Genomic DNA, 17,527 nt, shown 5'->3' with positions numbered 1-17,527 from the left:
GATATTTGTGAACAAATGGTCTTTGCAAGCAAAATGCACTCTTTTCTGAACAATCAACACTTACGTAATAAAATGAAGGCGGAACATTACTGGTGCTAATTTGATTCTCTAGACAGTGAACTGTCTGAAGCAAGTTGCACTATGGTCATGTTACATGCTCCAAAAAAAAAAAAAAAAAAAAAAATTTTTTTTTCCTTTCTACATTTTCTAATTTAAACAGCTGACTAAGCAAACCAGCATGATTAATGACAGATTTATTTTCCTCTCTTCATAAGTAACTGACTACAAATCAACAGCTTCTCCTCAATCCTTCACACACAAAAAGACATATACAACTACAAACATAAATCTAAACACATTCCCTGATCAAAAAACAACTTAGTGTACCTGTGTACGCTGTGTGACAGTAGACTTTGCTTGTAAAAATGTGGACTCGCATCAATTCAAAGGCAAAATCTTTTGGTTACTAATAATGTCAGACAGCTTCTGTTTTAGTTTCAGGAATATCCTCTTGAATTCCAAACCATCACCCTGGAACACAAAAGAATAGTTTTAAGAAGACAGAGCTTAACTATTCAAATCAATGATATTATAAAAATTACTCTTCACTCAAAGATTCTTTGATATTAGTTTTACTTGTATGTCCAGTTAATTTAGAATCATCATAGCATAGAAGTAATTCAGTGGTTTGGCTTGTTTTCACCTTTGAGAGGCGGAAATCTACTAAAATCTGTTCCTCCATTTCTAGGAAGTGCACTATGAAGATCAGCTTGTTATTACGGCGATCCATTGTAGACACTGTCGCCTATGAATCAAAAGAGAGAGAAAAAGAGATCAGATCAATGCATTATACAGTTCAAGATTTAGTGCTTAGGATTTCAAATGATTTAAACCTTACAACTGATTGTTTTATCAAGTTACCTGATTGGTGCATCTCTGTTTCCATGTGTGACCCATAGCAATACAGGTATCACGGAGAGCAATGCAAGATGGTTCTGCCTTTACCGTAGTAAAGAACCTGGTCATCCGTCTCACCAACCGCTGCCATGGGCTCTGAAAATTAATAACAAATATCCATTATTCATTAAATAAATGGGTACACAAATATTAGAAATTACCCATAGTCTATTAATTAAATCTTTAGAAATTACAACAATATGGGTGACACAAAATTGAGGCGCTACTATTAAATAAGAGCAAATATTTTTGACAGAAATAGATGTGCCATAATAAATACATCAGCATAATATCTTTAACATTCATTTACCTGGCTGGCACCCGGTGTGCCAAGCAGTTGGCTGCCCAGCAGCATGTGGTCAGGACAGGTAGGCTGTGAAAAGCTGACACTTACATCAGTGTGCACCGTAACCTCCTTCTCCTCCCACAATCCCTGTGGCTCAGGCTGAGAGCTGGAGATCTGTGCTCTGTCATCACTGCAAAAACACACAGGTAGTGATGGATGAGCTCCTTAGAACATAATACAGCACTTAATGTACAATTTGTATTTGTACTAAATATCAAGTCAGCTATCTTGTGTATTCATTTGTGGTACTGACCTGTTTTTTCGTCTCAGCTGTGAGAGCTCAGAGTCAGCCCTTTGCATCTTGTTTACTGGTGTTTCACTCTGTCGTTTTACTGCTGTGGTCAAAAATTCAGATCCAAAAGAATCACAAACATTCTTGAAAGACTCACAAAAAGAGGTAGACCGATGTATCGGTTTTGCCAAATACAGATTGCTGGAATTGCGATAGTTTTTCCAGATTGAATCCGTTGCTGGACGGTCTAAGAAGCTCTGCTGTCATTATTCAGTATGAGAGCGGCCTCTAAAGGCAGAAATCACTGACACCATGTGCTGTTTGTTTTAACATGTGACACTGCGATGCACAGCACAGGAAACTTCACAAGGACAAGTCTGACGCAAATGTCACAATTGTTACCATATATTTGCATTAGTTTATATCCAGATGGTCACATAAATGCATTTGTTAGCAGCAAAGTTGCAGATTTAAAGCTGTGACGTGAGAAATATGAATACAGCTGAAAGAAATTGTTTTCCCCATTACATTATATTTGTTCCAAATCATTGTTAATGTACATAATGACTTCACCTTAAAATTGTGTATTGTGGATTTTTCAGTGAAACATTTGTCTTTCTGTGGGCATAAGATAGTCTATGCTTCATATAAAGAGCTATAATGTAGATGTATGTTTTAATCTGTGTTTTCTACTGATGATTTTTTTAATTTTTAAGTTTAATGAACAATAAATAATTAATATTTATTGCAACAAAAAAAATGTATTCATGTGCAAAGTATGGTTCAAACTATCGGTTGATTCATCGGTATCAGCCAGTGTGGTCCAACCTAGTTATCGTTATGTGTAAAATCCACTATAGGTCGACCTCTACTCACAAACATAATTACTGTGCAGATCTTTGAAAGAAGTACCTGATTTGAAACTTCTGCTAAACCAACGATGTTTCTTAATTTCAGGAATAGTGAACCTGTCCTCTGGATTTTGCAGTAATATCTTAGATAGCAGACCTGAAAAATAAAATGAAAGACAAACTTCAGCATCACAGGTGTTTTTAAACATGTTTCTGTGCATTTGTGCAGGTGGGTGGTTGCTTTCTGACCCATGTCAAAGGAGCCAACAAGTCTGGTCTAAATGAACACTGAAGGAAAATTAAATAAAATACTGAAATATACTGAATTAAATAACTCTCAAGAAGCTTACTCAGGGGAACAGCATCAATTTTCTTCCAGGGTGTGAGGTAGATTTTATTTTCTAGCCAATGCAAATACTCTTGACAGTTTTCACTCGGCTGGTCCCATGGTAACTCTATTGGAAAAATGCAGCTTACAATAGTGAAACTCTCCACGAAGATGCAGTCTCTGACTGACACATAAAGAATGCTGTTGTCCTACCTCCAGCTAACATTGCCGTGAGCACAATGCCACAAGCCCAAGTGTCCGCTGGTTGAGCGTGGAATGCTGAGCGTGACATCAGCTCAGGGGCAACATAGGGCAGAGTTCCACACAGACGGGTCAACACCCGCTCCCGGCCACGGAGACGGAATATGGTAGCCAGTCCGAAATCAGAAATCTTCAGATTATCTGACAGAAAACATAAAAAGGATATATATAAAAATGACATAACTAGTGTAATTTATAATACACAAATGTAATTCAAATTTGCATTTACATTTATGCATTTAGCAGACACTTTTATCCAAAGTAACAATATTCATTATGCCAGGTTTATTTGACAACTACATTAGGTAAAATGCAGATTAGAAACAGAAGAGATTGAAAGATTGAAAATATTGAATTACAAATATTATTTTAATTTATAAAACAAACTTATTAGGTGCATTACGTCTTTCCACTAGAACCAGAACAAAGGTTTTTAATCTTTTAGATGCCACAGACCCATCTTAAAATTATATATACACACACACACACATAAATATATATATATTTTCTACTATAAAGACCCAAATTATACTGTGGTAAATGTATTATTTAATTACTTATTTTTTATTTTGGTCACTTTAAAAAAACATATTTTTAAGCACTAAATCTTATTTATTTATTTATTTTTTTATGTATTTATTATTTACACTATTATTATTGTTATTATTATTATCATTTACATGTTTCCAATGGCTCCCTATCACTTCCTTGCCCTCTGGGAGCCCCCAGACCCCAAAATATATATTTCCTGACATTAATAACAGAATACAATTTCATGGGTGCCTTGTAGATTTATGAAACAGTTTTAGACATATTAGTGTGGCTGGAATGTTCCACTGACCAATCAGAAGCCAGAATCTGTTTAACAATCACATTTAATACAAGACCATTCAGAGCAGTTTATCATTATTAACCTTTATCATCAAGAAGAATATTCTCAGGCTTTATGTCACGATGTGTAATCCCAACACTGTGAAGATATTCCTATAAGTGAGAGAGAGATCTAGTTTTACAACAAACGAAGCTATAGAGTGAAAACTGTGCACAAACACACCACTTAACAGACTCAAAAATTACAAAATAAATAAAATAAAAATAAAAATCGCAAAACTGACACTTACCACACCAGCTATTAGCTGCTGAAAAAACCTGTGCGCCTCCTTCTCTGGCATCCCAACATCTGGCTCTGTCAGAAATACAGAATCTTCAATATTTGCTCATCGCAAACATTCAGACTCCTCAGATCTACATTATACTCCCACTGGACAGACTCAATGAATATGTCCTAATCTATGCTTAGCTCACCAATTCTGTCAAAGAGCTCTCCTCCGCTACAGTACTCCAGGAAGATGTACTGTGTCGTCCCCTCACTCCTGTGGCCAAAGAAACGTACTATATTTGGGTGTAAAAGCATCTTGCATATGCAAACCTCCTTCTTTACATTCTCTGTACAATCCTTAGCTTTTGCCATGTCCACAACTTTCATCGCCACAGCCTCTTCTGTCTTCTTGTTGACCAGCAGTCGCACCCTACAATAATTTGAAGTAGATGAATACATTTTAAGATGATTCAGCTTGAGACTGATAAAAAGGACACTGGTCACTTACTCTCCATACGCCCCCTCTCCAAGGGTCCGCACCACATCCCAGTCTTTAACAAAAGGCACAGTCATGATCTGACCTGGGGGCACAGGTCAGAACATCCTTGTGTAATGCAAACTAGTAGCAATAAGCACTATTTGTAAAAAGAACATAAAAGGCTAAAAAAGACTAGAGAACGTACATTATATATATTTGTATTGAGTAAATAAACATAATGACACACTTGCTGAATAAGACTAGGTAAAGTTACGCAATACAGTGAAACGTCAAATCGCATTACAACATTGGGCTGTCCGTTGTCAATTTCGTTTAATTTGTCAAACAAACATACCTTAAGAGTCAGCTATATCAGTGTTGAAGCTGTCCCATTTGATGCAGGTTATTTATTTATTCTGTTTGTATATTTACACACACCCGTTATGAATGTATACATAAGAGTATACATCCGTGGTGACAATAATACAAGCGAGTCCGTCTAAACTTTGGCGCGTTCTGGATACGTGACATCACCGGAAGCGTTCGGAGAGATCATTTTTCATATAAAAGCTGACATTAGCAGCGACTTTAAAAATGAGGGGAAAGGTTTTGTATTAACTGGAGTATTTTATGGTACTTTCATGTTTGTTTCGTTCGAATTGTATTGTAAAACTGTTCAGTAACTAAGACACCAGACCATTAAAAATAAAATATTGTAGCAGATATATAAACTAAATTAGAATTTGAGTTACATGTGCTATTTTATATGTTCCTACACTTTTTATAATAGTTTTTAAGTAATATTGGTTAGGATAAGATGTGTAAATGTTTGATTGCCTGGGTTTTTATTATTATTATTATTATTATTATTTCGAACAGGTTGAATATTATATTATTATTTTATACATGTTTGTTTATTTATATGGATATTTCTTATGAATTGCTGTCATTTTTATTTTTTATTTTTTAATGAATTGTTCGAAATAAAGATTAATTCAATTCAATTCAATTTTCGTACAAGCAATAAAAAGTCATATTAAATTTGAGGGCTTTTAATTTGTATAGTTTCCAACGCTTGAAAACTATACAAAATAAAAGCTACCCTGTCACGGTGATCACGGCAAATAAATTCACATTCATAATATTAAGGCACTTTTTGTAATACGACATTTAATTTTATTATTTACATGTATTGCAAATCATAATTATAAGTTGTCATAATCATCGTAATTATCACATAACAGGAGCTGAAAGTAGACTGGTGTCGTATGTCGTTGCTATGGCAACATCAGTTCGGTTCCCTAAACACTACTACAGCTGGTGGTTATATCTAAGGCTAGCTGGACTCTAAGAAATTGATATAACGTTATATATTGAAAAAAATGTTGACATCCCAGCGAAACAGGACACGATGTCGGGAAGTAACTGGACCTGGACATTCAGTGGCATTGGTGAGTTATTATTATCATAGACATAACGTTAACGTTACATGAAAAGTTTTATCTTTCTTTCCAACTTAATTCCAAATAATTATAGTTACGTTAATGAAAGATAATATAAATGTAAAATGATATGTTAACCCAGATATTTAATGTACATGCATATTATACAATTTTGCTTGTGTTATTATTCAACTCAAATATGTGCATTTCAGAGAGCAAAACATCCTTTATCCAAAGATGTAGATGACCTATTTCTGAGGAGGAGGAAACAGGAGGCAATCCAGAATGAAGTGCTGGAGTTTACTAAGGATCAAAGCTCCTGTGATGTGAGAATGCGATGGGAAAAAAACACACACCGCAGGATGGTGTCAGCCACCATTAACAGACGTCTACAGGAAGTAAGAGAGCAGTACCAGATGGACATTGATGAAAGGAGGGAAAGGTCTGAATGGAATAACCTCAATTATTATTTAGAAATCGTCTCATTGTATAGTGTGATGACATTTGCTCTTTTTTACAGGCTTCGTGAGCTGCTAGAGTCAGAGGAGAGGGAGATCTTCAGGGAGATGGAGGCAAAAAAGGAGACAGTGTTGGAGAGGCAAGCTAAGATGCTTGATAGAGCCAAGACTCTTCGAGAGAAAAGAGAGAGCGAGAGACAAAGACTTGCAGCTGAGAAACTCGATCAGTTATTCAGGTAGAACGCCATATCATTAGTGGTTGGACAAACTTATACTTTGATGCAGACTACAAGATGTTCAGTCTTCCTGTGTTTAAGAGAGCAATGTGAGGAGCTGCGTGCCGTGGAGATGATGCGCAGACAGGATGAGGTCTGCTCTGAGCGTGAAGCTCAGATCCGAACTAAGGAGGAAGTGCAACGGATGCAACAAGAAGAAGACAGCCTGTTCGTCCAGATGTGGGAGAGCGACAGGCTGGCCAAAGAGGAGCGTCATAACCATGAGGTTCAGCGTCAGAGAGAGAACAATCTCCAGCAAAAGGCATTCCTGCAGGCACAGATGGAAACGACTGAGCAGCAGAGAATGCAGGCAAAGCAACTGAAGCAAGAGGAGGCCCAGTTACTGGTATTGAGCATATAACAGGATGATGAATCAATCAAATCAAGCCACAGTTATTATTGGGATGCACAATATGTCTGTACCATATTGTTTACTGGCCAATATTAGAGATTTTTTAATTGAATCATAATCTGTAGATATTGGATATTTAATCAGACATGCTCATTTCCCCATCTTTAAATTACCTTAATGGTCACTTCAATTTTCTTTAAATTAATGCGTTCTTCTGTAATTGTTGAGTTTGTTTGTTTAGTTTTGTATTATTTTATTAATTCACAAAAATGTATATAAGAACTAATATTTTATTAAATATATATATATATATATAAATATAAATATATATAAAAATATATATATTTTAGTAAAATAATGTAAATATAATAGTATAAAATGCAACCTTTTATTATTAAAAGGATAAATATATATTACAACTTATATTATATATATATATATATATATATATATATATATATATATATATATATAATGGCATTTAATATACACTTATTATATTATTACATATAAATAAATATAAATATTAGAACTGATGTTTTCTAAATAATCTAAATTTATTTACATAGTATTAAGTATACAACTATATTATTAAAATTAATATGTAAAAACTAAATAATAAAAAAAAGTATCTCACTAATAAATATAATCTTTAGCAAATCTCAAAAATGTATATAAATTTTACAAACCGAACATTATAATGCCTTGATGGATTAAAAAATGTTTAAAAATACAATAAAACTTTGAAGCTGTGGCACTGACTCTGTTGAACGTTGTGCTCCTCAGAGAGAGCACAGGGAGATGCTTCGCCTGGAGGCAGAGAGAGAACACAGACAGAAGCTTCAAGATCAGGAGAAACGACGTAAACAACTGGACCTTTCACTTCGGCTAAAGATGAAGCGCCTGGCACGAGATCGGCAGGAAGAGCTGGCACTGGATATGAGCATTCTGGAGCAACTAACAAATGAAGAGCGAGATGAAAAGCAAGATGAGGTCCTCAAAAAGGTTAGATTTCAGCCCACACTGTGGCCATTTTTGTCAATCACTTAAAATTGTTTTAATTCTCTCATTATTCATACATTGTTCTTACTAAACAGCTGGAGCGTCAAGAGGAGCAGCGCAGATATCGGGAGTATCTGGCAGAGCAGCTAGAAGAGCAGAAACGGCAAGAAGCTGAGACGGAGCAGCTGTTTGAATCAGAGCTGCAGCAGGCCTGGGCCCGCAGGGAAGCACAGTGGCGTCAGGAAAAGGCAGCGAGGGACCGACTCATGAAGGATGTCATGGACACTCGTCGATTGCAGATCCAAGAGAAGTGTAAGGAAATTGCTTTAAGATCAGCCATTTTCACACACCCACACACGTTTATTTTTGTGAAAAGTGGGGACATCCCATAGGCGTAATGGATTTTTTATACTGTAGAAATTGTATATTCTATCGCCCTTCACCAACCCCATTTTTACCCTAAAAATGAAACTTTGTGCATTTTTACTTTCTCAAAAAAACGAATTCTGTATGATTTATAAATGTTTTGAAAAATGAGGACATGGGTTATGTCCTCATAAGTCACCCTCTCCTTGTCATACCCATGTCATTATACAAAGTTGTGTCCTGATATGTCACAAAAACAAGAGCACACACACATAATAAATTATTACTTTAAGCTAGGACACATTTAATTGATTGACGTTGCTATAAATACATTTGTGATGTTACAAAAACATCTTTTTAAAAAATGAGGTTATTTTCCATTCATCAAAGATTTCTGAAAATTTTTTATCATGGTTTCCACAAACTATCAAGCAGAAGAGGTGATTATTTATTGATAATAAAAATAATTACTGTTTTTGATAACCATGTCAGTATATTTTAAAATTAACAAAAAAAGTTTGTAATATATACATATAATAACATACATTTTATTATATATTTATTACAATTAATAACATAGTCATTACATCCAAAAATATTTTTTTTTTCAGAATGTTAAGTTTTAATGCATTTTTGATCACATAAAAAATCTTGGTGAGCAAAAGTATCTGCCAAAATAAATAAAACATTTTTTTTTTTTTTTTTTTTTAATGTAGCATGATATATATATATATATATATATATGTATGTATGTATGTATATATATATATATATATGTATATATATACTGTATATACAGTACAGACCAAAAGTTTGGACACACCTTCTCATTTTCTTTATTTTCATGACTATGAAAATAGTAGATTCACACTGAATTCAACACTGAAGGCATCAAAACTATGAATTAACACATGTGGAATTATATATGGAACTAGATAAAAAAATTTGTCAAGACAAACTTTAAGTTGGCTTGAGAAAGCCTGGCCAGAAAGTTTAAAAAGTTTAAAATTAAATTTTAAGTTAAGTTGAAAAGTTTGTTAATTGCTATGCAGTTGCTAGGGTACCCGGAGTGGTTGCTAAGGTGTTGCCGTGCGGTTGCTAGGGAACCCATAGTGGTTGCTAGGGTGTTGCCATGCGGTTGCTAGGGTACTCTGAGTGGTTGCTAGGGTGTTGCCATGCGGTTGCTAGGGTACCCTGAATGGTTGCTAAGGTGTTGCTATGTGGTTGCTAGGGTCCCCCGGAGTGGTTGCTAGGGTGTTGCTATGCGGTTGCCAGGGTACCCGGAGTGGTTGCTAAGGTGTTGCTATGCGATTGCTAGGGTTTCTGGGATGGGTGCTAGGGTGTTGCTATGCAGTTGCTAGGGTACACAGAGTGATTGCTAAAGTGTTGCTATGCGGTTGCTAGGGTACCCGTAGTGGTTGCTAGGGTACCCGTAGTGGTTGCTAGGGTGTTGCCATGCGGTTGCTAGGGTACCCTGAGTGGTTGCTAGGGTGTTGCTATGCAGTTGCTAGGGTCCCCCAGAGTGGTTGCTAGGGTGTTGCTATGTGGTTGCTAGGGTACCCGGAGTGGTTGCTAAGGTGTTGCTATGCGGTTGCTAGGGTACCCAGAGTGGTTGCTAAGGTGCTGCTATGTGGTTACTAGGGTACCTAGGATGGTTGTTAGGGTGTTGCTATGCGGTTGCTAGGGTACACAGAGTGGTTGCTAAGGTGTTGCTATGCGGTTTATAGGGTACCTGGTAGGGCTGCACGATATTGGGAAAAAATGACATTGCGATATTTTATTTTTCTGCGATATATATTGCGATATTTTTTCTTACAAACAAAAATGGGGTGAGCACACTTACATTCTCATTTTAAATGATTTAAACATCGACACCATCGTGTCAATTGATTAATATGCGCGACGGAGAGAGAGCAAGACAGCGCTCGTGTTGTTTGAAAACGGCTCGCTCTCTCTCGGTCTCTCTCTCTCTCTCTCAATTCAATTCATATTGCTTTATTGGCATGACATACAAAGGTACATATTGCCAAAGCATTGTACATAGCAGAATAGAAACAAACAAAACAAAAATACATATATATTCATAAGAAAAAAAAAATACATGCAAAATAAATCCATATACATTTCTATAAACATTGATGGTACTTCTAATGTACTCTCTGTCTGTCTCTCTCGCGCGCGCTGTCTCTCTCTCTCTGTCTCTCTCTCGCGCGCTCTCTCTCCCTGTCTCTCGCGCGCGCTCTCTCTCTCTCTCTGTCTCTCTCGCCCGCGCGCTCTCTCTCTCTCTCTCTGTCTCTCTCGCGCGCGCTCTCTCTCTCTCTCTGTCTCTCTCGCGCTCTCTCTCTCTCTGTCTCTCTCGCTCTCTCTCTCTCTCGCGCTCTCTCTCTCTCTGGCTCTCTCGCGCTCTCTCTCTCTCTGGCTCTCTCGCTCTCTCTGTCTCTCTCGCGCTCCCTCTCTCTCTGCCCTGTTAAACTTGCATGTGGTTTTCAGTCCTGTCAATTATACACTTTCACTCTATGATGGTTAAGGTGTGCAATTAATCCGCGAATCACATTCGTCAAGGGCAGGGGAGTAGCTGGCCCGTACAGTTAATGAATAACGGATCAACTACGACAGCCTACATCGCACATCCTGCGATGTGACTATCGTGGATTCGTACATCGCGATATCGATGCTTAAACGACACATCGTGCAGCCCTAGTACCTGGGATTGTTGCTAGAGTGTTGCTATGTGGTTGCTAGGGTACCCTGAGTGGTTGCTAGGTTGGCTTGGATAGTTGCTAGAGTGTTGCTATGAAGATAGATAGATAGATAGATAGATAGATAGATAGATAGATAGATAGATAGATAGATAGATAGAAACAGTCAGATTATAGATAGATAGATAGATAGATAGATAGATAGATAGATAGATAGATAGATAGATAGATAGATAGATAGATAGATAGATAGATAGAAACAGTCAGATTATAGATAGATAGATAGATAGATAGATAGATAGATAGATAGATAGATAGATAGATAGATAGATAGATAGATAGATAGATAGATAGATAGATAGATAGATTAGAAACAGTCAAATGATAGATAGATAGATAGATAGATAGATAGATAGATAGATAGATAGATAGATAGATAGATAGATAGATAGATAGATAGATTAGAAACAGTCAAATTATAGATAGATAGATAGATAGATAGATAGATAGATAGATAGATAGATAGATAGATAGATAGATAGATAGATCAGAAACAGTCAAATTATATATATATAGATAGATAGATAGATAGATAGATAGATAGATAGATAGATAGATAGATTAGAAACAGTCAGATTCTAGATAGATAGATAATAGATAGATAGATAGATAGATAGATAGATAGATAGATAGATAGATAGATAGATAGATAGATAGATAGATAGATAGATTAGAAACAGATTATAGATAGATAGATAGATAGATAGATAGATAGATAGATAGATAGATAGATAGATAGATAGATAGATAGATAGATAGATAGATAGATTAGAAACAGACAGATATAGATAGATAGATAGATAGATAGATAGATAGATAGATAGATAGATAGATAGATAGATAGATAGATAGATAGATAGATAGATAGATAGATAGATAGATAGATAGATTAGAAACAGACAGATTATAGATAGATAGATAATAGATAGATAGATAGATAGATAGATAGATAGATAGATAGATAGATAGATAGATAGATAGATAGATAGATTAGAAACAGATTATAGATAGATAGATAGATAGATAGATAGATAGATAGATAGATAGATAGATAGATAGATAGATAGATAGATAGATAGATAGATTAGAAACAGACAGATTATAGATAGATAGATAGACAGATAGATAGATAGATAGATAGATAGATAGATAGATAGATAGATAGATAGATAGATAGATAGATAGCTATGCGGTTGCTAGGGTACCCGGAGTGGTTGCTAAGGTGTAGCTATGCGGTTGCTAGGGTACCTGGAGTGGTTGCTAGGGTGTTGCTATGCGGTTGCTAGGGTATCCGTGGAAGTTGCTAAGATGTTGCTATGCGGTTGTATATACATAACAAAAAAGTGTGAAACAACTGAAAATATGTCATATTCTAGGTTCTTCAAAACAGCCACCTTTTGCTTTGATTACTGCTTTGCACACTCTTGGCATTCTCTTGATGAGCTTCAAGAGGTAGTCACCTGAAATGGTCTTCCAACAGTCTTGAAGGAGTTCCCCGAGAGATGCTTAGCACTTGTTGGCCCTTTTGCCTTCTGTCTGCGGTCCAGCTCACCCCTAAACCATCTCGATTGGGTTCAGGTCCGGTGACTGTGGAGGCCAGGTCATCTGGCGCAGCACCCCATCACTCTCCTTCTTGGTCAAATAGCCCTTGATGCCTTCAGTGTGACTCTACAATTTTCATAGTCATGAAAATAAAGAAAACTCTTTGAATGAGAAGGTGTGTCCAAACTTTTGGTCTGTACTTAATATATAATATTTATTTTGAAAATGCTATTTTTCTCTTTAGTGAATGAGAATATGCAGAAACAGGCTGAGCCTTTTAAAGAAAGAGAGGAGCTTGACCGAATCCTTCAAGAGAACAAATTGCTGGATGAAGAAGAAAAGAATCGGTAGGTTTTTGTCAAAGTTGTTCATCTTAATCATACTTATACCAAAACATACAAAAATCATATTTTCTTTCACTAATTTCTAGTTTAAGGGAGGCCACTCGGGAATATCAGGCTGATTTATTGGCTCAGATGCTGTACCGCCAACGCATTCGTGAAGCAGAAGAAGCTGAGAAAGAATATGAGTTCCAGAAGGGTCTGCTGTACCAGGAGCAGTACAATAAGAAGATTCAGGAAATCCTTTCAAGACCAATATCCGGCTCCACGGCAGTCCATCCCTTCAGGAGACGAGAGCGCCCCTGCTCCAGCTTTGGCGCACAGTTGGCATAATTCCAACCAATTCTATTCACAACATAAGTAACATTCATAAGTATGAAATATTCTAAAAATGATATAAAAATAGAAAATACATTAAAAAAGAAAAATAAGGAACTTTCTGTGAACTTACATGCTTAAATACCTTGATCGTTTCTGAATAACTATACATTGTATGTTTTAAACATTTGGGTGATCTGTGATCAGATTCATTCTCCATGTGCTGAAGTTTGTATTCAGACAAGTCTGACTGGATTAACTTGTTTTGAGGTAGATATTTGCACGTTGAAAAATGAATTACTTAAAGAAAGCCAATAATTTCAATGAATAGTGTCCTCTTTTTGCAAATCTAATCTAATCTAAAAACAATGGAAAGATGTCCAGGGTTGCTATGAAGCTTGTACACTACATAATACCAGGAGAGGTCAAAAGGTTAAGGTTTAAAAATGACAGTTAACTATATGAATTTTTCCTTAATGATTTAACAACAGGGTTTTAGACCAGTAAGCTGCTGGGTTAATTGATTAGAGGGTGAATGAGTGTATGGGTAACTTCTGGCGCTGCAAAAACCACGACAGCTTGTGTATGGTGAAGAAGTTAGTCAACACATAATACCTTGCTTAGGAGTGGTAGGGGTGTGGAGCAATTGGTCTATGTCATTTTTGTCTCGTTTTCTCACTTGGCTGTTCAGACAGGTTTAACTTTTAACCCAAGCCAGTTTGGAACTACAAAATTCAGCAAAGTACGCTATACAATCTTTTTAAGCTTGACATGAGGAATATACAACATCTGAATAATTCAGAGTGCCGATAATCATTGTGTCTGTGGATATTGGCACAATTTTTAAGAGAAAATGCGTGAATATGAACTGTATGTCAAGGTAGGTCAGGCATTGCTACTCTTTAATTCTAGATTTGAATGACAGTATGTGGTCCACTACGATTTACAGGTTCCAGCTTTATAAATAAATCAATTATAATTTACAATCTAAACCTGTGTAACCATAGCTAAACACATTTACTTAATTTTTTTATGTCCTCATTCAGGATATGAACACTACTTAGGTATTCTCATTCTGAATTGATGTTTCATCCTGTAGTCTACACATGGCTTGTGTTCACTCTGCACCTTGCAGATAAGAGTAGAGAGGCTTCTGTGTTGCTCAGCTTTGTGTCTTTGATTAATGATGCAGACAGTGCACACTATCTGATTTTTCTAGGCAGCTTCTGCCTTCAGATATTTGTGAGAAACTCAATAAAAGTACACATATATATATATATATATATATATATATATATATATATATATATATATATATATATAAAAATATATAGAATATTTTGTTAAACTTCACATTGTATTATCACAGTGAAATAGGCCCAGTCATCTTGGTGCACTGCAATGATGTGTTTCTTTGTATTTAATAGCTTATACTGTTTGTGTACTAATAGTAGACTATTTTATTCTTAATGTCTAGCTGAAAACATTAAAGCAAAAAATAAATTATTTCATGGAGTAATCATTTATTAAGACTAAAATGCTCTCAAATGACTGACAAAACCACACTGAATAGTACATGTGGGTCAATTATGTGATTATGTGTGTATGTATTTTTTTGGTCTGGATCTAATAAGTCATTAAAATGATATATAAACAGATAAATAAAAATTATATTTTATAATAATAAATAATAATAATAAATTTATTATTTAAAAGATACTTTAGAATTTTAACTTTTTAATATATTTATTTATTTATTTATTTATTTACTATATATATTTATATATATATATATATATATATATATACACACACACACACATACACACACACACACACACACACAGTTAAGTGTTTTTTTTTTTGGCACCATTACTGGTCATTCACACATATGTATATTTATTACATCTCATGTACAGCTATATGAGGCAAGTGCTTGTAGCTTTGCATTTGTTTTCATTTGGTGTTCTCAACTAATTTAACTGTAAACGACACTTTTACAAAGGCAAACGCTTTTAAAAATGCTCTAGTTATATTTTCGTATTGCTGTTTAAATAGAAACAAGCGGTCATTCTTTGAAACCTCAGCATTTAATCAGGGCAGTCTCATTTCCGGGAGCATGTTATTTTTCGTGCAGTGTTGTAATTGGCCAGAAGGTGTCGCTGTAGACACACTGAACTGTGCCATTGATCCATGCGCCTCTGCCGCTGCGGTCATGTCAGTCAGCACGATAGAGTCAATGGAGAAGGGAAGAAGGGAGGGCAGCAACTACTGCATTTTGACATTTACACACTTTTCTTTCATTTAACTAGTTCCTTTAAGTCATTACCTGAACTCAGTGAGTTATCGTGGCCATCGTTTATTTTAATGCTTGATTTTTATGTGGAGGAGGAGATGAAAGGGGCTTGTCAAACTCAACTTCAATTATGGGAACATACACCTGCCGCGATCAGGCGCGGCTAACGCGCTAACATTAGCCGTCAGAGGGAGTTCAAAAGTACAAACACGCACACCGGGACGACATGGAATGGTGACAGGACACAGAAAACCTGGATTATAAAACTTGTTGGGAATATCATCGTATTCAAACGGAGATATTTTAACCTTACGTCTGCTTATGTAACTAGTTTTGGTGGGTGCAGCTGTATTTGGGATCATGTCTGTGACTGAACTCTACTCTAAGGTGAGTTGTTGGAATTATTTTTATTTCACCCTTAAATAGATAAATAAATTGTTAATAATATGTGACCGGTGGACAGTAATATGTAATTTATTTTCTGTGTGAGAACGTAAACGACGCGACGTGTTCACCAATTTTCGTTTTTTTATGTAGCATGACTAGCTTAAAATCATTTAATTAATTTCAGAACATCATAAAACCTCACATAAGGTAATATTCAACTACTTGTCGCCCTGTGGTTCTGCTAAACTGCCTTTAACTTCCTATAAAACACAGGGAAGTATCGCAGACAGGTGTGTTTCTGTTGGTTTCGGTCTGCAGGTAGTTTCGGTGTTCGTGATGCTCGAAAACCGAGTGAGCTCCCTACCTAGACAGCATCTTTGAGCGCGTTCACATGCGTGTTTGTTATCACATAATACCGTCTATGTAGGCAGCTCACTAAGATACGAGATACAGCCAGTGTTTACGACGAGCTCTTCCTCTTTTGAGGACTTCAGTTATTCTGATAGTGTTATATATAATATTTATCTAAATATGCTGCAACAGGAAAGACCTTTGTTTGCGTTTTAGGTGTACGTTATCTGTCAAAACCCAACGATTTCAGTTTATTGGGTATTAATTTACTCTCCCTCTCTCTCTCTCTCTCTCTCTCTCTCTCTCTCTCTCTCTCTATATATATATATATATATATATATATATATATATATATATATATATATATATATATATATATATATATATATGTATGTATGTATGTATGTATGTGTGTGTGTGTGTGTGTGTGTGTGTGTGTATATCATAATTTTATTTATTATGCTTTTTTTTCTGTGCCTTCCTGTTAATGATTCTTTAGTAATTGGTAAAAATGAGAAAGTAATAGAAATTCAGCAGTTATGCGAATCCCACAAATATGGACTGACATTTGTTTATTCGTATTATTTTATTTTGACCTCTGGTGGAGATATTTCACAGAGGGAAAGCTGTTAATATAATTTTAGAGGTTAGGAAAGACCTTTGTAATATTTATGGCCACTTATGCTGCAGGTGACTCAGTCTTTCCCAGTTGTTTGGGCTTGTATGCAAAATGATTTTTTTTTTTCAGGCTTGGACAGACTGCTCAGTTCAGCCTGATTCTCATAATGTCACCATAAGGGTGGATTTATATTACATCAGTTCAGTTCCATATTTCAGCCTTTGTGCTCTGGTATTGTTCTGATATCTTGCCCTAAAAGTATTCCACAGCTTTCAAGTTGTATTATAAGATTCTGTGGTGTTACCTTAGCGATCATAAAAAGACCAAACCAGTGATGTCATCGTAACCACCCTGCCCATGTGTGTTATCGATTACACTGAGAACAAATAGTATTGAATGTGTGTCATTGATTACACTGAGAACAAATAGTATTGAATTAATGGTCAAGCATTTTTCCAGTGGCCACT

At 35.7% G+C, this 17,527-nt stretch overlaps 3 protein-coding genes across 7 annotated transcripts in view; 2 read left to right on the top strand and 1 right to left on the bottom strand.

The window, feature by feature from the left end:
* Positions 1-266: 266 nt before the first annotated feature.
* chek1 (checkpoint kinase 1) lies at positions 267-5,089 on the bottom strand. 2 transcript variants are annotated; one of them, XM_059542590.1, is made up of 13 exons: positions 4,908-5,089; positions 4,583-4,650; positions 4,281-4,504; positions 4,097-4,161; positions 3,890-3,959; positions 2,928-3,116; positions 2,737-2,841; positions 2,448-2,543; positions 1,557-1,638; positions 1,268-1,433; positions 922-1,053; positions 704-805; positions 267-531 (listed from the first exon to the last, which is right to left on the bottom strand). In XM_059542590.1, the coding sequence occupies exons 2-13, from the start codon at positions 4,645-4,647 to the stop codon at positions 439-441; spliced, it is 1,389 nt and encodes a 462-aa protein (XP_059398573.1). In that variant the 5' UTR covers positions 4,648-4,650; positions 4,908-5,089; the 3' UTR covers positions 267-438. The 2 variants fall into 2 exon arrangements, with proteins under 2 accessions (XP_059398573.1, XP_059398572.1); XM_059542589.1 differs by having other exon boundaries at positions 4,583-4,655; positions 4,908-5,088.
* Positions 5,090-5,587: 498 nt separating this feature from the next.
* Positions 5,588-13,731, top strand: cfap53 (cilia and flagella associated protein 53). Its single transcript, XM_059542811.1, has 8 exons — positions 5,588-6,003; positions 6,207-6,436; positions 6,515-6,688; positions 6,770-7,073; positions 7,866-8,084; positions 8,177-8,393; positions 12,993-13,095; positions 13,179-13,731. Exons 1-8 carry the CDS (start codon positions 5,935-5,937, stop codon positions 13,420-13,422), a joined length of 1,560 nt encoding a protein of 519 aa, XP_059398794.1. The 5' UTR covers positions 5,588-5,934; the 3' UTR covers positions 13,423-13,731.
* A 151-nt stretch (positions 13,732-13,882) lies between these two features.
* The window catches only part of LOC132130929 (unconventional myosin-Vb-like), a 55,833-nt gene continuing 52,188 nt past the window's right edge, over positions 13,883-17,527 (top strand). For 2 of the 4 annotated variants that reach the window (XM_059542807.1, XM_059542809.1), the window contains exon 1: positions 15,616-16,090. In XM_059542807.1, coding sequence (XP_059398790.1) covers positions 16,064-16,090 — 27 coding nt within the window. In that variant the 5' untranslated portion in view covers positions 15,616-16,063. Of the gene's footprint in view, positions 14,288-15,615; positions 16,091-17,527 lie in introns of those variants that run through there. The other 2 variants (XM_059542808.1, XM_059542810.1) reach the window with 2 other exon arrangements.

Source organism: Carassius carassius, chromosome 47 (genome assembly GCF_963082965.1).
Source record: "Carassius carassius chromosome 47, fCarCar2.1, whole genome shotgun sequence".
Taxonomy (NCBI): Eukaryota; Metazoa; Chordata; class Actinopteri; order Cypriniformes; family Cyprinidae; genus Carassius; species Carassius carassius.
Note: the sequence above shows the minus strand (reverse complement) of the source record. Positions and strands in the feature narration are given on the sequence as shown.